Here is a 22,029-nt window from a genome sequence, read left to right on the forward strand (position 1 = left end):
TTTTAATAATTGTGAACACCCATGACGTAGCGTTTATTTTCAACCAGCAACACAGCTTTCTTCCACTGCACTTCAGGACTAAGTCAGTTAAGCAACTAAGCTGCAAATTTAGGTGGGCTTGCACATGCTAACAAAAGTTTATTCTTCTACGTAACTGTCATGGCTACAGGGCAAACTGTGCCTCTCGAGTTCACACCTTAGATGACAAGTCTGGCTTCCTGCACCTCACTTTTGATAGAGCCACACAGACCGGTAACCACTCAGACTGGCTCTCTGGCTGCAACCCCGCTGGTTCTCCACTGTGTTGACACAGCCCCAACTCTGTTTTGGCAACTGTAAGAGTTTCCCTTCAGAAGCCTGTGACGTGTGTGCAGTGACACAAACAGCGTCTTCAATACAAAGCTTTATTTATTCTCTCACCAAAGGTACAAACATATAGAGAAAAGAATAAAAACAACAAGAGGCCAATACATGGGTATTAATCATTGTAAGTTCCCCTCAGCCCAGCTAACTCCATTCCTGGCAGGGAGAAAACAACCTGGCTTGCTTACAGCACATGCGTGTCTGTCCATCTGTCAGCTTTCACTGACACCCTGGGTGTCTCCTCTAGCTATCCAAAACACCTCCCTTTTCTAGGATCTTTGAGATTTAGGCTATGTCTACATGAGAGACCTTAGAGCAGCACAGCTGAAATGATGCAGCTGCACCGCTGTAAGATCTCTCGTGTAGTTGCTCTATGCTGACGGGAGAGAGCTCTCCCATTGACATAATTAAACTACCTCCAAGAAGTGGTGGTAGCTATGTCAGTGGGAGCTCTCTCCCACCGACATAACGCTGTGCACACTGCCACTGATGCGATACTTAGGTCTCTCAAGGGAGTGTTTTTTCCACACCCCTGAGTGACATAAGTGGTAGTGTAGACATGGCCTTAGATACACCGTCTTTTATCCCAGGCTTCACCCTTGGGAAAAGTAAACCATTCTAGCCTGGATGGAGCAAGTCAGGTAGTTTCATCCCCATTAAAAGCCCATCCATTGTTTCATCAAAGAGCTCTTATCTGTGTCATTGTTTCATTTCTGCTGTTTCTCCCTCAACAGTCTCTTTTGAACTTCTGGCAGTCAGTCAGGTTAACATCAAAATAGATAACCTGAGGAGGGGGCATATAATATGTAAAGAAATCTAATACCACCTAACTTCCTCATTCGACATACTAATACCAAAATGGAGTATACTGTGCAAGTACTATTTACTATATAGTTTTTCACATAATGATTTCATGTACTGTCTGGCATATATCTGATAAGCTTAATTTGAAATGTGATCCTGTATTTAAAAAACATTTCCAAATTTGAAAAGGAAAAAAAAGCAAGCTTTGGTTAAAATGAATTTAATTACAGAAACCTATTTTTTAAAAAGTCTGGAAATGAACAGTTAATCGAGCCAGACAGATTCCTATTGCCATTTAAACTGTCATCATTCCTCACTTTATCAGTCTTTCACTGCCATAACTAAGACAAAGGAGATTAAAAAAATACACATATTTAAAAAAGACTCAAGAATGGGTAAAATGAATCATTCTTAAGATTGTGCTGGGAAGGGGGTAATAAAAAAAAAATCAATAAGATAAAGAGTTTTTCATTAAGTAGCAAATGAAGCCTAAAGCTGTTCTATAATGTGTATCTATCTATCTATATATACACACACACAAACACACAGCCTTATCAGAACGGTTCTAAATTGAACAATATTCAGCTCAAAAGTTTCACGCTGAAAGGCAGAAGACCCAAAATGAAGATGCTAGAAAGGATACCCGCCCATTTACTGGTTTGTGTCACAACCTTAATATTTATTTAAACAGTTTTTAATTTTCAAATGCTAGACAAAGTTCAGATCTCAGTATGTTGAAACTCAGCTGCTCTGGATACATGTATGTGTGCAGTAGCAGAGGTTTGTTAGGCATATTAAATTAGAATCTGGCTCATTATATGCAGTAATTTGGAGCCTTTCCAAACATTCGGGGCACGCACCATGGTGCTGAAATCACCAAGAGCAGCATAGCTTAAAGTGCACAAAAATCTACTTTTATAGCTAATTTTCTTTGTAATATTTTTATATTATAAAAAGATAAAAATGACTGAATCAACACATTCCTAAAAAATGCTATGAATTATTGTATTTTACTAGTGATTTGTTTATATTCATTCGCTACTGATTTAACCAATATCCTTAGGCAGAATTTTTAAACAAACAGAAAGCAAAAAAAAACCCCAAAACAAAACAAAAAAACCTCCTCTCTTTATATTAGAGCTTCTTCAGGTTTATCATTAGTGTAAGCTGGACCAAACATGTTCAAGATTCCTACTAAAATTCAGGACACACATGAAATCTTCACCCCCCACCTCAGCCTCTTTATGCTAAAGGGCACAGCAGTAAAAAGGGACCTTAAATGCTCAAGTTCCAGCTGTGGAAAGATTCCCCACCGTGTCAGAACCTCGGGTATGGGGACATGGTTGGGGGAACGGCCTGAGCACACAGTTCTGTGGAGATCCTGAACACTATGAAATCCCAGGAGGCTGCTGGAACTTACAGAGGTCCCCATGGGCTTGTTAAAGGTACAGCACAGACTCTCACCCAGGGAAATTAATCTCTTTACTTTATACATTTCCTCAGACATACCAAAAGTTCAGTAAAAAAGAGATATAGCCTTCCCATGAAATGCATGAAACTTAACTCCAAGTGTACTAAATTTTTAAAATCACAGCCTCTATAACTGAAGTTAATCACAGTATTTTAAAATTTCAGGTTTCATTTGAGTTGCAGAAGAAACATTTAAATAGGTATATGCAGTGAAAAATCCTGATATATATTCAACAATAATCTATGCAAGTGAATATACATATAGAGTATTTAGAAGTCATGAAGGCACTACCTGGATAATCTATGCAAGTCTGTAGAGTAAATAAGCATTCATGACATAATGCCCAGAGTTCATAGTCTTTCAATGGCTTACCATACCGAGACAAAAGAAGTTTCAGAGAGACCCACTGAAAATAAAATCAAAGAAAAAAAGTTATGAGAAAATACATTTCTAAAAATAAAATATCTACTGATATTTGATAAAAAGTACCTTAAACTAAATGCACACATTTTAAAGGCATTGGGCTTAGGCATTTTATTCCAGTTAGTGTTAATAAATGTCACTGGTAACTTCCCATAGAAAAATCTTTGCACAACAACAAGATGAATTAATTCTAAACTTCTGAAATACACAGAAAAAATTGTAATTCAAATTAGCTTTCATAGGAAAGGGAAAAAAGTATCTCTGGAGAGCTGATCTGTTTGAAAGCTTTTTGCTTATCACAATACAAAGATTCTTTGCAGCATGACAGAAATAATTAAAGGAACACTGCCTAGCAGAGCCCTGCATGAGACTAGTGTAGAGCCCTGCAGCAGGACTGGGATCCTGTGGGTCCCACAGGACCGCTGGCATAATAGTAGGAGCGGGATTAAAGAATAGTTCCATGAAGGGCTCTACTGCCTAGCCTACAAAGAGCAGAAATCCTGATCTATCTTGACAGCAGCATTATAGGTCTTACCTTAAAGATTTCATCAAAGTTTCTTGTACTTCTGTGAAACAAGTTACACAACACTGACAACAGAAATGTCAGAATTATTTTGAAGTAAAAACATTATTTTGTTTTTAATAATTGTTGACAATTTAATTTACACCAGTGGCATGTTGTATCACTAAAAGTTGTAGCTTGTTTATCAATCTAAATGTTTACACTTGACCATCACCCTAGTATAAAGAAGTGTTATTGTACAAATGCAAGAGAATATTTACTGTTCTTCATAGGGGCTGGTACTTCCTAGGCTATAATTTATGAATATTTGCTTTGGAGTTTCATAACTATAACAGAGGTTTACTACCTTCAGTCACATATACAACAGTTTGATGCAAGTCACGGATGATAAAAACAAACATTCTCATCAGACCAAGGATCAGTAGCCTTCGGAGAAGAAGCCATATTATATTCATACCTGGAATCCTGCAGGTACACTGACTTTCACCATGAGGCAGCCATCAAGGTAGGTAAATACTTGGGCCTAATACCTTTTAAACATCCCTTTAAAAAGTGAACTGTATAAACTTTGTATTAACTGTTAAGATGTACAGTCAACAATAACTTTTTAAAGTGCTATGTTTTTGTAGTCTGCTCTTAACATACGTTTTCATGTGTTAGATTCTCTCTACCAAACACCACATGTAGCATGTTGCATTAAAAATAAGCATAGCTAACTTTACTAATGTGATCCAACCTGATCAGATTAAGTTTGATTTTCAAATTTTGCCATCACCAGTATTCTTGAGCCTGACACAGAGCTCAAGAGCTCATCCACAATTCTGTTTCTTGATCTTGTTTAAAAAAAAAAAAAAAGCTGATGACAGCTATTTAAATAGTTAAGAGGAGTCAGCCGCATAAAAACAAGACTCTTTAAAAATAATTTAAAAAGGAGTCAACTTCTCAAAGTTCACCAGACAGCAAAAACAAGACACTAACTGAGCTACAGTACCCTCACTTGAAAAGTGGTCAACATTTGGTATGAAGGATTTTTGATGTCCCTTATGGCTACCATTTTTGTTCCCCTCTTCATACAATGATACTTCTGACAAGTCTCTGGGCTGTGCCTATAACCTCCTCCTGGAGAGAGGCTTTAAAACGAAAACAGGTGTTAACATTTCAAATTCAGCCATGGGATAAAACTGCCAGAGTTGGAGAAACTCTCAGACAGTCTGGGAGTGCTGCTTGGTCTCAGGGAGTCTTTCAAGTCGACTAATACTGTGATGACAACTTCCCCACATTTCCCTCTGAGGCCATGCTACTCTGTTCTACATCAGAGAAGCTGCTAGGGCAGAGAGGAAACCTTCTTCACTGATACTTCCAGCCTGCTGCCCCTAGAGGAACTCAAAGATGCTGCACAGAAAGCTGATGCTACCTCCCCTCCTTTTGTTCACCTGACTGCTTTCTCTGCTCCATATATCAGGTGCTTCTGACCACAGCGAGGAGCGAATGAATAGCTGGCAAAGGAAGGAGGAAGAAGATGGCCCAGTCCCCCATGTTCATCTTCAGCAATAGCATCCACCCTTAAGGCTCCAGTGATGTGGGGAGTAAATATGAAACACACAAATTAGTAGGGGAGCAGAAAGAGACATCCTGTACTTTCTCATTACATGCAGGGAGAAGGAGAGAGAGGAAGGAAAGAAAGGAACATTGACTGGACCAGGAAAGTTGAGAGAATTTAAAAAGGGTAGCAAAGGGGAAAGGCTTACCACAGGATAGAGTGTGCAAGCAATGGTGGACAACAGAATGGATGAAGAGGTGACAAGAATCATAGGAATGGAAATGCTGTTTAAGAGAAAGGCAGCAAAGAAAAGGATGTAACAAGGTAAATACTAGACAAGAGAAATACCACCATTATCTGTGACTGAGTGAATCAGATAAGCACAGGGGGAGAATAAGAAAAAAATAGAAGTGGGAGGGATGGAGAAAGAAAAGAAAAGATGCAGGCAAGTTACAGGTTACTTAATTTTATTTAATTGGTATTCTTTTGAGTGACACTTCCCTGGCAAGTGTCCTAGATCTCAGTTTTGGAAAGAGGGATGAAATAAGTACTGTAGTTATTTAGAAGTATTAGTTTCGCTGGCTATAGAGGATCCTGTAGTTCCATAATGAGGTTACCTTGGTTTCTACCTATATTGCTATTAATTCTTCTGGGTGGCTGTTATTCAGATACTGCTAGACAAAGATTACTGTTATTCCAGATGGTATGCAATGCCTAAATGTTGTCATTATGGAGAGAGGGGAAACAGGAAAGAAAAGGAAGGCCCCTCCAGAGTCCACTATCAGGGCTTTATTCTCCCTACTCCTTGTGCAAATTATTAAGTATGAGCACTATGCATATTATCAGAAAATACTCAATACTCTTGTTTGAGCAAAATAATTGCACCAAGTCCAATTAAATGAAGTTTACTTGGTAAGCAGTGTTACTTTCCTTAGTTATGGCTATGGGGCAACTTTTTTACTTATGGCCCCAATTCCCCAAATAATTTAAGCATACATTTAACTTTATGCTCATGCTTATGTTCCACTGAATTCAGTGGGACATTTTAAAACAAGTTTAAAAGCCTATTTAAGCTTTTCAGAAATAGCACTACAGACTTCCAGCAATGCAAGTTTCAGAAGGCTGTATTCAGAGCATGCAGGACCATTGAATCCTCTAGGCTGTTGATATCAACTTTATCCAACATCCCTACTTCTTTAGTACTGCACCATTAGCAATATACTTATATGCATAAGTCTGTGCAAAATCCTCATTTTCTCTATTTATTTCTGAAATTCTCAAATTGTATCATTTTTTTGAAATGTATCCTTTTCATATTAGAAATGGTTTACAAGCCCAATTTTTAAGAAAAAAAATTCTTAATCAGAGTAGCTTTTGTTTGGGTTGTTTTATCCGGCATGTTGGGGGAAGGGAGGGTGCCGCTAAGTAAAAAAATGCTGGTTAACTAAGAAGGAGGGAGTTTGGGTGTGGGAGGGGGAGTGCAGGGCTGGGGCATGGGAGGGGGTGCAGAACACAGGCTCTGGGAGAGAGTTTGGATGTGGGAGGGGGCTCGGGGCAATGGGTTGGGGCGCGGGAGGAGGTGCAGGGTGCCAGATCCAAGGGGTGCTCACTTCTGGCGGTGCCCCACAAGCAGCGACCTGTCCCAGCTGCTCCCAGGCGGAGGCATGGCAGGCAGCTCTGCACACTGCCTACGCCCACAGGTGCAGCCCCCACAACTCCCATTGGCCTCAGTTCCCAGCCAATGGGACCTGTGCAGCCAGCATTCAGGGCGGGGCGGGGGAAGGTGCGCAGAGCCGCCTGCCACGCTTGAGCCTAGGAGCAGCCGGGACAGGTCACCACTTGCAGGGAGCTGCCCGAGGTGAGTGGGGTGCCAGATCCGGCACCCCCTCCTGCACACAAACTCCCTCCCAGAGCCCGCAGTCCACACCCGCTCCCGCGCCCCAACCCCCTGTTGGCCCTGTGCCAACCAGACTATAAACCAGCATTTCAATGAAGATCAGAAATGTCGGTATATAGAGCTTTCCAGTTGGTGAAGTGCCGGATAAAACAGCTTTTACTGTATATTATAGATTAATATATATTGTAGGCATTAGTGACTTTTCACTTTAATGTGAAAATCCTTTAGTATGTATTGTATGCCCCTTCTGGCTACTAAGGAGAATGATGTTGGTAAAAGACTAAAGTAAAAATGTTTGGTGATATTCTTATAATTCACTGTGGATACTAGTTTTATACACCCAAACATCTGGAAATAATAAATATCTGAACTATGCCTGCCTTTTATTCCAAGAATAGTAGTATATTATGCGAACATATGCTGTCATCTTGTAAACAGATAATGAGGCAATAAATAACACATTAGCCCTCTCCTAGGGAACACCATTCTGGGAATACACAATTTTTCTTACCTGTAAATGATATTTCACCAATGGTCAATGTCATTCTCTACCTAGGTGGGTTTTCACTTCTGTCACACTTGATTAGATATGAGTGACCAACAGAACACAGATGTTTGAGCACCAAAATAGTCTACCTCCAGGTTCCTGTTAGTGGCTCTCTGGTGTGAAAGCCATAATATTTGTATAAAAATATTTAAAAACACAGATATGAGATACACCTGATTGGAATGAAATTGGTTAGAGAAATAAAGGGTCCCCACTCAACCTTGAAGTGATAAATGTTTATTTATGGAATGGCAAGCTATCACTAAGTGCCCTGACAAGATACATTGGAGAAGCAGGACAATTGCAAACGAGCATCTTTAGTACCGCCAATTGGCTGTAAAGCACATAGGAAGCAGGGTTAGGGTATTAGACAGACAGATGATGTCCTCTGGAAAAATACTATTGACAGATAAGAAAAAAACCCTGTCTATTCTCCAGAGTGGACAAGGTTAATCACTAACTAGATGGGACTTATATAGCATTCTTTCTAATTAAAGAATACTTGGAGCTAGAACAGTTCTGTTGAAAATTGCATTTGAAGACATATGCATATCTATTATATAATGCCTGGTATACAGTAGCTTTGCAGATGTGTTCACATAAGCATTACCCATTCAGGGGAAAAGCTGGCAAAGTACATTCTTATTGGAGTCACCCTCTCTCTTTGTTCCTTGCAGTAAATGAAAAAACTTTGACTCAAATTTTGTGTTCAATACCAAGACAAAAATGTTATGTAGAAATCCGGAAGTTTCTTTTGGCCCTGCTGGAAAAAGGACATAAGAATTCTGACACTGGGGAAATCAGGTATGGCACTTGTGCACAAAGGATGTCACAGAACTTCGGGCTACTCTGTAAGAATAAAGTTTTTTTTTTAAAATAGGGAGGAGAGCCTGTAGGCAAAGGCTACCATGTGCCAGAAACCAGAGGAGAAAAATAATTTTCTGCTAGAAACAAAAAGACAGTTGCTAGAAGCTTTAAAAGAACTTCCTTCAAAAGGAGGATTTACAAAGAGCCCTCAACTCTGTTTAGTCTGTAGGTGGGAAAACATCTGCTTAAGAAGGCAGCTTAACTCTAAACTTGAATGAACTGTTTGGACAGAGGTTGTTGTCAATGGTTCCCTTTAAGGGTCACCAGAGCAGTGCCACAATGCCTTAGAGAACATATGGCAACGCCTTTGTCAACATCTTGTTTGTAAAAAACCTAGAACTTGCTGAGAAATAATTTGGTAGGTTGAAATGGCCCTCTCCTTAAATAATATACTTTCTTCTAGACCCTATGTTAGACAAAGACCTAGGAGAGCTTCTGGATTTTAACAGGGTCTCTTGAGCATTAAGTGTTTGTGTGTTGGAGCCTGAAGTTTTATGTGGGACTGTTCACTAAGACAGGAAGTTGAGAACCTGAGTCAGTAGAACCCTTCCTTCTACTTACAGTACCTCTCTATGATCCGTGGCCTTCTTTGTCACAAGCTTGGTGTCTGTCATTTCTGCTCAGAGCATATTTACTACCCTTTGAGGATTAGAATAACTGGAGCAACATCCAGGGTGAAATCCTTACCCCATGAGAGTTAATGAGAGTTTTGTCACTGAATTCAAGGGAGGAAGGATGCTACTCATCACCCAGAAGAGAGGAGGTGAAAAGTAATGAACACTTATTAAATTTGTGTCCAGAATGAGTAGGCTATACATTCACACACGCACAAATGTGACTATGAAATAAAAGTAGGCACATGGTAACTCATCAGAGGAACTGATAATCACTTCACCATGGAAAAAAAAGATACAAGATTGATTTTTGATCTGACTTTCCCCATCCCCCAAAGAGTGTGTAGAATAAATGGGTGATAACAGAAGATCAGAAGAAATTGAAATAATTACCTGCAACAAACAGATCTTATCCAAGAGTCCAAGGATATGAAAATCCAGGGGGTTTGAATAGAACACAGGGGACACCGTGTTTATAGTCAGAAGAATTCCCTGCAAACTGAACCCTATGGAGCTTGCACTGTGATCTTGATAGGCAGGAACAATGTGGGGGTAGGGATGGGAGCGAGGGTATAAAATCTCCAAAATAGAGTTCCTTTTTGATAATTCAGGAGCCTACCTGCATCACAAGCTCTTCAGTTAGATATCTGTTAGTTATTTGCTACTATTCAGGCTGAGGGGGTAGATACCTCAGAGTTGAGACCTGATATGCGGCAGACACTCTGTTACGGAAGGCAGTTTGATCAATCTTTCCTTTAGAGAAGAATTTTTTTTAATTTATTTAAAAACAAACAAACAAAAAAAACGAGCCTAGGCAAAATTATGCAAATCAAGCATGAGAACTGAACATTCATGATGCTCACTCTGCACAAGTCACAGCATGACTTGAGAAGCTTAAACAACCAGGGTAGGTATTCACAAATTCTCCTATTCCATGGATTGCTCATGACTGTTAAAGTGTGACACAAGAGAAAACCATCTAGTCAGAGACCAAACTTGTCCACCCTGAGAACTTTGAGGGGGAGGAGGCAACGTTGCCCCAACTGTCTAGTAGAGTACATTGATGGAATCAACTCTTCCTCTCCCCCTCCCCCCCCCGTTTATTTGGCTGTTCATAGAAGCAAAACATTTTTGGTCAACGTACACATATAATACATGCATATTATGAAATGTAACATAGCACATATAAAGAAGGGCCTTTTAGAATGGAAGATGAATACGAGAATTTTTATACAATTCTGAAATAAACTTAAATATGTATGTGGCTTTAAAAGACAAAAAGGAATGAAATCTTGGCCCTATTGAAGTCAATGGCATGTTTGTCAGAGATTTCAATAAAGCCAGGAGCTCACCCAAGTACTCTAATTCTCATTAGTGCCTGGAAGGTCCACTACAACTTAGTGAATTTTGTGAGTCATAAAAACATATGAACCTCCTAAAAACAACCCTCCTCCCCTCTGCCCCAAAACAAACACCGAAAGATAATCCATCCAAATACACTTTGTGCTTTATCCCAACAAATGGAGTTTAATTTAAATTATATGCTGCCACTTTGTAATGTACTAGCATACACAAGTACAGCCTGGAAAAATATTAAAATGATGAAGGCTTAGCAATCAGGACACCTTACTTCAGGCCTTACTTATAAATCTTTGGTGAGAAAAGGGGACAGACCAAATTCATGTGAATTGTAAAGCGTGCAGATTAGTGAGGTTCTACTCTATATAGCTATGTTAATTTGGGGAAAAACATGGATAACACATGGTATTCAAGTCATTTCCTCTCCACATAAATGACTACAGCAACTATATAATGAAGATTTTGTTTTTACTACCTGCTCATTACTTTTGACTTCTGATTCTCTGCTTCCACAGTGATTTTCATTATTGTTTGTACTCATCACACCAGTGAGTAATTCTGGAGAACTAATTAGGCTTGACTCATATCCATTCTTATTGGTTTTTGTTGATAACACTGAAGCCATCTTATTAAAATGTGATGAACAATTTTCATTTGATCCTTGAGAAGTTTCAATACAGTCCTCCAGTGCCGTATAGTTGTTTACCACTTCTGCTCCAGGAGCTGATTGATCTGGTTTTTTTAATGTATTAGTGATATGTCGAGTTTCGGAGGTAGCATGGGAACATTCTTCTATAAGATTACGTGAAAGAGAAGCTTTCTTTCTACCACTAAAGGATGGCATATATTCCTCTAGATACATGCCAGAGACCTGCGTACACACACAAGATGCATCTAAATGAAGATCAGAGACCTGGTAATTCTTTGGTTTTATTCTTGGTGGATTATTAACATTGAATGGACTACATTTTCCCTCTGAAGCAGCAACCTGATTATTGTCTAGAGGTACTGATTCATATGTTAGTGATTGTTTTTTATGAGCCAGTAGTCCACTGTTTGTTAGAGATGTGAAAACATTACTTGTGTCTGTAACTTCAAGCGGTAGCTTTGGAAAAGTTTTCATTTTTCTCAAACAACTTTTCTTAAAAACATCTCTCTCTCTGTCATTAGTAAATGGTTTTGTCTCCAAAGCAATGTTAGCAAATCTTTCATTACATATTACATGCTTGTCCTCTTCTTTGCTCTTTCTAACTTCAGTTGCAAGTTGTGAATGTTGAGATCTGTCATTATTCAGATCAATTTGCATTTCCTTTAAACCACATTCTCTTGCATTCAAGGCCACATTGGCTACAGAAGAGTCTCTGCGATAGCTTGCTGTCATGTCTTCCATTGTAGAGGAATCACCTTCTACGTTGTTTTTTTCATTTGTGTATAATTTAAATCCCACACTTGTCTGGCACACTTTTCCCTTCCACATGTTATCACAGCTGTCTAGATGCAAAAACAGATGTTCACATTAAAACGTGTTTAAATCTTTCATCTTTCCTAAGACTTTTCTTTTATGCTTTGCAGTTTTTTTGCCCCCATAGCACATTTTAAAGTACATTATAGAAACAAGACTCTCTGAACATGTCATTTTTATCAGAAAGGACAAAATTTTAGAGAGCGTGATCATAAATCATAATGGAAAATTGTTCAGTGTAAGTTTATTATTGTCACTGACTGTTTGGCTTTTTCTTAATAAAAGAGAATCCACATATATTTTGATCTAAATGTTATTAAATAGGTTATATTTTCTTTCTAAACAGAAAATGAGTACAGCGACAGAATATAAGACTTCCAGATCATGTTCTTTGATTTCACTATTCACGTGTTAGGACTGTCTGAAATATATTATTTTAATCTGAAATAATTAAGTTTACCTTGAAAAGTACCAAATGATTCTATTGAAAGCACCCTTCTTCCAACAGCAGATAGACTTCGACAAATATTACTTGAAGAAGCAAACTTCAATTTTTCTTCACATAATGATATGATACTCTATAGACAATTAAAGTTAAAACATTTACTCGTTATTTAAGGTAAATCAATTCTCCAAGTTTTTGGCTTAAAAATGATCATGTTATCATATATAGCACATTGGAATTTTTTAACAAGATACTAGTATATAGGACCTACATTTTGCAATATATTGTACGTATATTACATTGTTAACTATAATTTATTTCTAGCATGGGCTACTATAAAGTAACGTTTCAAGTTATGTATCACAGTTTTAGACATAGGAAATATTAGGAATGACTGGTAAAGATAACTATTTTAAAATTTAATTTCTATAAATAATTTACTCTGCGTGTTCAAAATAAAAATAAGTATACTATTTTGTAATGGCTCTAAATTGTGGCCTGTGTTCATATGAAAGTTTTTATTTAATTACAAGTTGGCTGTCACTAAGGAGAGGAGGTGGGGAGCACTACCTTCCCAACTGCATCCTACTGCTATCAGTCCCAGGAACAGTGATGATGTGTTCCAGGAGGGCTTTGAGCAGCTGCTTTGACTCTCCTTCTGATCACCTGCTACGTTACACCAGGAGGGAAGAAAGTGGCTCTGGTTGACCCATTGTTTGCTTATATGCCAGACTGGACAGGACAGGTAGCTAAGGCTTCAACTGGCTAGCCTGAGCCTAGGGGAGTACCTGCAAAGGACTGGCTTCCATACCCCAGGCAGCCACTCAGAACAGCCCAGAGGAGAGGACAGAAAGAGGAGAAGTTGAGAACAACCAATCAGTTACAGCTCTTTGATTTTCTGCACCAGTCCATCATTAAGCAGTCTGGGGAATGGTCTAAGTTGTACCAGTTGGCAACAGTTTCCCAGGGGCCATATGTCATCTGGGGATAGCTGTGAGCACAATATATGCTCCAATCACTTTCCTGCCTGCATCAAGGGTATGGGGAAAGAGATGTAGGAGCTGGCCATGCCAGCTTTTGGCCCACGGGGACTGCCCCATGACTGGATGATCCCCAGAAGGGGAATTGCAGGTGGTTCCCACTGTCTTCATGGCAAGTAAACATAATAAAGGGAGCAGAATGAGAGAAAGAATCTGTCCAAAGGACTGATTGCAGTCTTTTGACCTCAGGTGGAAAAGATTGGTCTAAAGCCTTATCATACGGAACAAGTTGAGACCCACTGGCAAAGAAAAATCACGTTATAAACCTCCTTGTATGTATGTATGTATGTATGTATGTATGTGTGTATGTGTGTATAAATAAATAAATAAATAAATAAATAAAATGGAAAATTAATGAAACACAAATTAAAGCAAAACTATGCATGAAAGTCAAATAGTAAAGAGTAAAGGAACCAATACTTAAAATACGGATTCTTTGAATACATCACTTCGCAAAATCCTATACACCAGTGGTTCTCAACCAGGGGTACATTTACCCCTAGAGGTACAAAGAGGTCTTCCAGGAGGTACATCAGCTCATCTAGATATTTGTGTAGTTTTACAACAGCATACATTAAAAGCACTAGGAAAAAAAAAAGTCAGTACAAACTAAAATTACATACAGACGACGACTTATTTATACTGCTCTATATATTATACACTGAAATGCAAGTACAATATTTATATTCCAATTTATTTTATAATTATATGGTATACATGAGAAAGTAAGTAATTTTTCAGTGATAGTGTGCTGTGACACTTTTGTATTTTTATGTCTGATTTTGTAAGCAAGTAGTTTTTAAGTGAGGTGAAACTTGGGGGTACCCAAGACAAATCAGAATCCTGAAAGGGTACAGTTGTCTGGAAAGGTTGAGAGCCACATCTATGAATTGCTTTGGTAAACAATTAGAAACAAATAAAATAAGAACAAATATGGTAAAACAAACATTTAGAATGTTAAAAAGGCATCTAATCAGAGGCAGTTTGCCAAAACAGCTGTACAATTACAGAAAAATTCATCAGAAATAAAACACAGGTTTATTTATTTAGTACTTATCAGTAAAGAATGCTCCAGAAATGCCCAGAAGTAGAATGATCCTAAGCCTGATTCTCTCATCCCCCTGTTGTATACACTCAAAGTAACATTTGAGAGCCACAATATGGGTTATTTTGTAGTACAATACCCTCTTTTCTTACTTATTTCTAACATTTTCAAAAGTAGATGTCTCAAGAAACTAATCATATGTCTCAAGCGATAGTGCATATGGGAGACTTTGGATCCATATCTTACAAGTACAACCTTCTGGGAACTACAATTACCATGAAGTAATTTTTCCTCTCTTCTCTACATTTATAGCCAAGACTTTGGAGATGAAGGAAATGAAAGAATGTTTCTAACTCAGAAGACATTTCAGGTCAATTATACAACCTGGACATATGAAAAAAAAAAAAAAAATCTCCTATGTCTTATACACATGTAAGGAAAATGTTAGCTTACTAAAAAATTTAAAAAAATCATAGCTGGATAATTTACCTCAATATCTGGCCTATCTTCAGGATTCTCTTCTTGCATTTGTTCCAGCAGAGTCTGTAGGTCCTGCCCAAACTCTGATTCCATCTCAGGCTCTGTCACATACTCAATTGTTGCTTTCAGTGTTGCACCCAAAGAATAGATATGTGCCTGCATGAAATTTAAAATTAAAGTTCTTTAATATCTTATCAATTCACCATTAAGAAAACAAGCCATATCCCTATTCATTTTATGTGGATAACTTCTATCCTAGCAGAAGCTAAAAGTGAAAAACATACTTTGTGTTATTTTTACAGTGTCCAAAAGTTGAACTATTATTTTTAGCAATATTATGGAAGAACATGTTTATAACATAAATAAAAAGAAATATCAGCTTGCATACTTATAAGCTTTTCTTTTATGACCTTTGATGGTTAAGTTTCAAGTTTATATCAGATACATTTTGTATACAAAAGCTTTGTCCCTCCTATGTGTATGACACCTAGCAAAACAGAAGACTATGGGAAGATTTTATGGTGCCCAAGTTGATTTCTGACACAGGCCTTGGTAATGTAGTAAAAGGTGTAATTCACTTCAGATAAATGGACACAGGCCATACAATATCCATGTGATATCCTCATTTTATGGTGTCATGAGAATTTTATAGTAGGATTTTGAAAAGTGCTCAGTGTTGGCCTAACTCTGCTCCTACTTCAGTCAATGGCAAAATCCCACTGATTTCAGTAACAATAGAGTTAGGCCAATGCTGAGTACTTTTCAAAATCTGACTTGAAAGTATTAAATTTGTCATATAATCCAGATAATAGAAACCTTTTAATTTTTCTAGTTAAAAGAAAAGAAAAGAAAAGAAAAGAAAAGAAAAAAGAAAAGAAAAGAACCAAAACAGTAAGCCAGCACTTTCAGATTTGGTTTAGACTGTATTGTGTTTTCAAATTCAGTTTAGAGCACACTATTCTAATATAGTAACATTTCTAATCAAGTACACAACTGAATGTGAGTGTAGCTTTGGAGGAGGATGTTATGTAGACAGGCATTTGCTGGTGCTGAATATTGCCCTCACGGGTTAAAAAGCATGACCAAATTGTACACTATACAGTGAAGCTACAGACTACAAACTGCCTTAGTTTGACCGAGTTAATCATGTTTTATAATTCATCCAGTCCTCTAGGCCAACCCATTTTTCTGATCTTCCTAAATGGCAGAATTGCCTTCATTTTAGGCAAGGGAGGAAGGAGCTACTCTATCAGGAGACAGAGTCAAACATGAACCAAGGTAGTTCAGCTAGAACAGGCCTGGCTCCTCCAGCCAAACTCATGAAAGTACAAACCAGAGGACTGCTTGCCTGACTTTGCATAAGGGCTGCAGACTTGTATGGACAGGGCTTGATCTGTTTGCTTAACTGAGAGGTACCATCCCTTTTTGCAAGCAAACATCATAGTTGTGACAAAGTTAGGTCAGTGAATTGTATATGATCTGATCTAAGAGAACTGAATATTCCTTAGAATTTACTCAACTGTTTTGCAGAAGATTGTCTCAATTAGCTATCTTTTCCATGACACCTAGAAACATTACACTTTTTTTCCTGAATCCACCACTGCACTATTAAGTGGATGAGAATAACGTCAGCCTAAAACAACATGTTTTGAAAGTCTCAGACATAAGTCTAGATAAGAATAATAGAAAATATTTACAGTTTTGCACGGAGGGAGAAACTGCAGCTAAACACAAAGGACTGGCTCTATTCACTCTCCTTCTGCCATTTAACTAAAGTTGGTACAGACTAAAGTTAGTTCTAGGTAACCAAAAAAAAGCACAATGTGTACTAAGGATCATTGATAGTCTGGTAGAATCCTTGAGATAAGATGGGAAACACTGACATCACTGGTAAAAAGCTACACAAACAAGAAGTCTGGGTGCCTAAAACATGAATAGCAGGATGATGGGAGCAATCATTTCTGAACTCTCGCTAGTCTCCCAGCCAGACCACTACTCCACTTCCAAACATGGGGATGAATCCCCCACTACACTGGAGTTTAGTTCGAATTTAGCAGCGTTAAATCGAATTAACCCTGCACCCGTCCACACAACGAAGCCATTTACTTCGACATAAAGGGCTCTTAAAATCGATTTCTGCACTTCTCCCCGACGAGGGGAGTAGTGCCGAAATCGACATTGCCATTTCAAATTAGGGTTAGTGTGGACGAAATTCGACGGTATTGGCTTCTGGGAGCTATCCCACAGTGCACCATTGTGACCGCTCTGGACTGCAATCTGAACTCGGATGCACTGGCCAGGCAGACAGGAAAAGCCCCATGAACTTTTGAATTTCATTTCCTGTTTGCCCAGCGTGGAGAGCACAGGTGACCACACAGAGCTTATCAGCACAGGTAACCATGCAGTCCGAGAATCGAAAAAGAGCACCAGCATGGACCGTACCGGAGGTACTGGATCTGATCGCTATATGGGGAGAGGATTCCGTGCTAGCAGAACTACGTTCCAAAAGACGAAATGCCAAAACATTTGAAAAAAATCTCCAAGGGCATGATGGAGAGAGGCCACAATAGGGACTCACTACAGTGCCGCGTGAAAGTTAAGGAGCTCAGACAAGCCTAACAGAAAACCAAAGAAGCAAACGGAAGGTCCGGGTCAGAGCCGCAGACGTGCCACTTCTACACTGAGCTGCATGCAATTCTAGGGGGGGCCGCCATCACTACCCCACCGCTGACCATGGATTCCAAGGAGGGATAATCTCAGCCATGCCTGAGGATTCTATGGATGGGGAGGAGGAGGAGGAGGAGGAGGAGGACGACGAGCTTGCAGAGAGCACACAACACTCCCTTCTCCCCAACAGCCAGGATCTTTTTCTCAGCCTGACTGAAGTACTCTCCCAAGGCGTTATCCCAGACAATGAGGCCATGGAAGGGACCTCTGGTGAGTGTACCTTTGTAAATATAAAACATGGTTTAAAAGCAAGCGTTTTTTAATGATTAATTTGCCCTGAGGACTTGGGATGCATTCGCAGCCAGTACAGCTACTGGAAACGTCTGTTAACGTGTCTGGGGATGGAGTGGAAATCCTCCAGGGACAACTACATGAAGCTCTCCTGGAGGTACTCCAAAAGCCTTTGCAGAAGGTTTCTGGGCAGTGCAGCCTTATTCCATCCTCCATGGTAGGACACTTGACAATGCCATGCTAGTAGCAAGGAATCTGGTATCATTGCATGACAAAGCCTGGCAGCGTATGGTCCCGGTGTTTGCTGGCATTCAAGCAACATCCATTCTTTATCTCGCTGTGTTATCCTCAGGAGAGTGATATTGTTCATGGTAACCTGGTTGAAATACGGGAATTTAATGAAGGGGACAGAGGTGGCTGTTTGGCTGTGGCTGAAAAGAAATCCTTCCCTGCAGTTAGCCAAGCGGGGGGGGGGGGGGGGGGGGCGCATTGGCGCTGAGCTTTTCGCGTTTGGCTAGCAGGAAAACCGCAGCACTCAACGGGCTTTGCTTGGTATGTGGGAAAGGAGGGCGCTGCTTTTAGGAAGGTTGCAGAAGCCAAAAGACAATGGCTTGCCATGACCGCATGCAAGCCCAATTCTCTTGCCTGGACCTGCGTCTGTGATCTCTAACACCAAAGCCGCAGGCACTCAATATTAAGATACAAAATGCAACCTTGTACCAAAATCACATGTGCTATGTAATGTGAATAGTGTTGTTCACCGTGAAAGAGTATAAGCATTGTTCTGTAAAATGTCTCTTTTTAAATACTTCTCTCCCTTTTTTCCCTCCGTCCTGCAGCTGCAAATTTTTCAAGCCTCCCTCCTTTGTCCCGAAGGCTATCTCAGATAAGTCGGCGAAAAAAACGCACGCGAGACGAAATGTTCTCGGAAATCATGCAATCGACCCGCGATGAAAGAGCTCATCTGAATGAGTGGAAGGACACGGTATCAAAGTACAGGAAAGATGCCACTGAATGTGAGGACAGGAGGGACGCTCGAGATGAGAGGTGGTGGCAGGAAGATCAGAGGACGCAGGATGCAATGCTGGGGCTACTGCGGGATCAAACGGACATGCTCCGGCATCTGGTGGAACTTCAGGAACAGCAGCAGGATCACAGAGTGCCGCTGCAACCCCTGTATAACCACCCGCCCCCCTCACCATGTTCCATAGCCTCCTCACCCAGACGTGTAAGAACGTGGGGGGGGGGCGGGGAGGCTCCGTGCACCCACCCACTCTACCCCAGTGGACAGCCCAAGCAAAAGGCTGTCATTATTTTGAACTTTTGAAGTGGCCTTTTCCTTCCCTCCTATCATCCTCCCAAACCCCACCCGGGCTACCTTGTCAGTTCCCTCCCTATGTTTATAATCAATTAATAAAGAATACATGATTTTAAATGATAGTGACTTTATTTCCTTTGAAAGCAAGCTGTGATCGAAGGGGGGAGGGTAGTTTGCTTACAGGGAATGAGTCAATCAAGGGGGTGGGTTTTCATCAAGGAGAAACAAATAGAACTTTCACACTGTAGCCTGGCCAGTCATGAAACTGGTTTTCAAAGCTTCTCTGACGCGCAGCGCTTCCTGGTGTGCTCGTCAAATCGCCCTGGGGTCTGGCTGTGTGTTATCAGCGGCCAGGCGATTTGCCTCAACCTCCCTCCCCGCCATAAACGTCTCCCCCTTACTCTCACAGAGATTGTGGAGCACACAGCAAGCAGCAATAACAATGGGAATATTGGTTTGGCTGAGGTCTGAGCAAGACAGTAACGTGCGCCAGTGACCCTTTAAACATCCAAAGGCACATTCTACCACCAGTCTGCACTTGCTCAGCCTGTAGTTGAACAGCTCCTGACTACTGTCCAGGCTGCCTGTGTATGGCTTCATGAGCCACGGCATTAAGGGGTAGGCTGGATCCCCAAGGATAACTATAGGCATTTCAACATCCCCAACGGTTATTTTCTGGTCCGGGAAGTAAATCCCTTGCTGCAGCCATTTAAACAGATTAGTGTTCCTGAAGACGCGAGCGTCATGAACCCTTCCCGGCCATCCCACATTGATGTTGGTGCAACGTCCCTTCTGATCCACCAGTGCTTGCAGCACCATTGAAAAGTACCCCTTGCGGTTTATGTACTGGCTGCCCTGGTGCTCCAGTGCCAAGATAGGGATATGGGTTCCATCTATCGTCCCACCACAGTGAGGGAATCCCATTGCAGCAAAGCCATCCATTATGACCTGCACATTTCCCAGAGTCACTACCTTTTGTAGCAGCAGCTCAGTGATTGCTTTGGCTACTTGCATCACAGCAGCCCCCACAGTAGATTTACCCACTCCAAATTGATTCCCGACTGACCGGTAGCTGTCTGGCGTTGCAAGCTTTCACAGGGCTATCGCTACTCGCTTCTCAACTGTGAGGGCTGCTCTCATCTTGGTATTCTGGCACTTCAGGGCAGGTGAAAGAAAGTCAAAGTTCCATGAAAGTGCCCTTACGCATGCGAAAGTTTCGCAGCCACTGGGAATCGTCCCACACCTGCAACACTATGCGGTCCCACCAGTCTGTGCTTGTTTCCCAGGCCCAGAATTGGCGTTCCACGGCTATAACCTGCCCCATTAACAACATGATCTCCAAAGCGCCGGGGCCCGCGGTTTGAGAGAATTCTGTGTCCATGTCCTCATCACTCTCGTCGCCACGCTGCCGTAGCCGACTCCTCCTTGCCTGGTTTTTCAGGTCGTGGTTCAGCATAAACTGCACGATAATGCGCGAGGTGTTTACAATGTTCATGACTGCTGTCTTGAGCTGAGCGGGCTCCATGCTTGCCATGGTATGGCATCTGCACTGTTCACCCAGGAAAAAAGGCGCGAAACGGTTGTCTGCCGTTGCTTTCCCGGAGGGAGGGGGAGGAGGTATCCAGAACCACCCGCGACAATGTTTTTTACCCCATCAGGCATTGGGATCTCAACCCAGAACTCCAATGGGCGGAGGAGACTGCGGGAAGTATGGGATAGCTATGGGTTAGCTACCCACAGTGCAATGCTCCAGAAGTCGATGCTAGCCTCGGTACATGGACGCACTCCGCCGAATTAATGTGCTTAGTGTGGCCGCAGACACTCGACTTTATGCAATCGGTTGCCAAAAATCGAATTCTGTAAATTCGGAGTAATCCCGTAGTGTAGACATACCCACTGATAGGACTACCCCGAGTATAAGTGCTATGTCCTTTAGTAAATGTTTATAGGATGAGGCTCTTAGTAGCATTCTTAGAAGGCAAAATAGCTGCAAAAGAAATAAGAACAACAGTCTTCTGAAGAAAGTATTTTTTTCACTAGCCTAGAATTTGGTTTTATAGCCAGTTTTGTAGACTGAATTACAAACCAGTGAACAGCATAAGATATATCAAGCTGTAAAACTTATTCCTTTACTTTGAGGTTGGATGATTCATTTCTGAAAGTAAAAATGATTTTATGTTTCTCTTTGGAAAACAGAACACCCGAAACTGAACAAACACCACCAAAAAGGAACAAGAAAATACTGAGGCAAATCCTTCACCTTTTTATATTGTTATGTTTGGAACATAGCAATAGACTGGGCTTTTTGGATATGCTGAACATTCAATATACAATGGCAGATTAATATGCAGTAAATAATCACAAGTATAAAAAAGTTATTTTATACATTTCTGTATGCATACATACCAAATAATCGGTAACACACTGCACCATTGTGCTCCATAAAGCATGTCTCAGTATGGCCTTCCTCAAAATTAGCAGTTTTACAAGAACAGCTTAGTTATGCTCTAAAATTTGGAAAGTCTTTAACATACGTGTATTTACATTCAATAGACTTTGACAATATATTTAATTGTGTAATTACGGAATCTCAATAAAAGCAAGTTACTGTCACTCTAATGTGAGTGTGTCAGAATATTAGAGAAACTGATACTAATGTATGTCGGGCAGGAAGCCCTATCATTCAGGAAGCACTAGCAACTGGGACAACCAATGAAAAAATTCTATGAAGCAAGATTTAAAAACAAACAAACCCCCCAAATGGCATTTTTAGTTCCTCTACCTGGTGAAAGTCAATTTTAACACAACAACATATTTTGCTCAACACATTTCAAGAGATCCTGGAATGGAATTAATTTAATATGGTTCTAACA

General features: G+C 40.4%; 1 protein-coding gene across 21 annotated transcripts in view; it reads right to left on the bottom strand.

Annotated features, from left to right (window-relative positions):
* KNDC1 (kinase non-catalytic C-lobe domain containing 1) overlaps positions 1-22,029 on the bottom strand; it is a 111,974-nt gene that overhangs the window by 62,715 nt on the left and 27,230 nt on the right. For 15 of the 21 annotated variants that reach the window (XR_010589281.1, XR_010589280.1, XM_042856773.2 and 12 more), the window contains 4 exons: positions 14,890-15,036; positions 12,331-12,448; positions 10,884-11,899; positions 2,930-3,044 (listed from right to left, as the gene is read on the bottom strand). Coding sequence is in view for 19 of the 21 variants with exons in the window: in XM_042856773.2 (XP_042712707.2) it covers positions 2,930-3,044; positions 10,884-11,899; positions 12,331-12,448; positions 14,890-15,036 (1,396 nt within the window). In the remaining 2 variants the exon portion in view is untranslated. Of the gene's footprint in view, positions 1-2,929; positions 3,045-10,883; positions 11,900-12,330; positions 12,449-13,775; positions 13,929-14,889; positions 15,037-22,029 lie in introns of those variants that run through there. The other 6 variants (XM_042856776.2, XM_065552120.1, XM_042856782.2 and 3 more) reach the window with 4 other exon arrangements.

The sequence above is a fragment of the Chrysemys picta genome, chromosome 7 (genome assembly GCF_011386835.1).
Source record: "Chrysemys picta bellii isolate R12L10 chromosome 7, ASM1138683v2, whole genome shotgun sequence".
NCBI lineage: Eukaryota > Metazoa > Chordata > Testudines > Emydidae > Chrysemys > Chrysemys picta.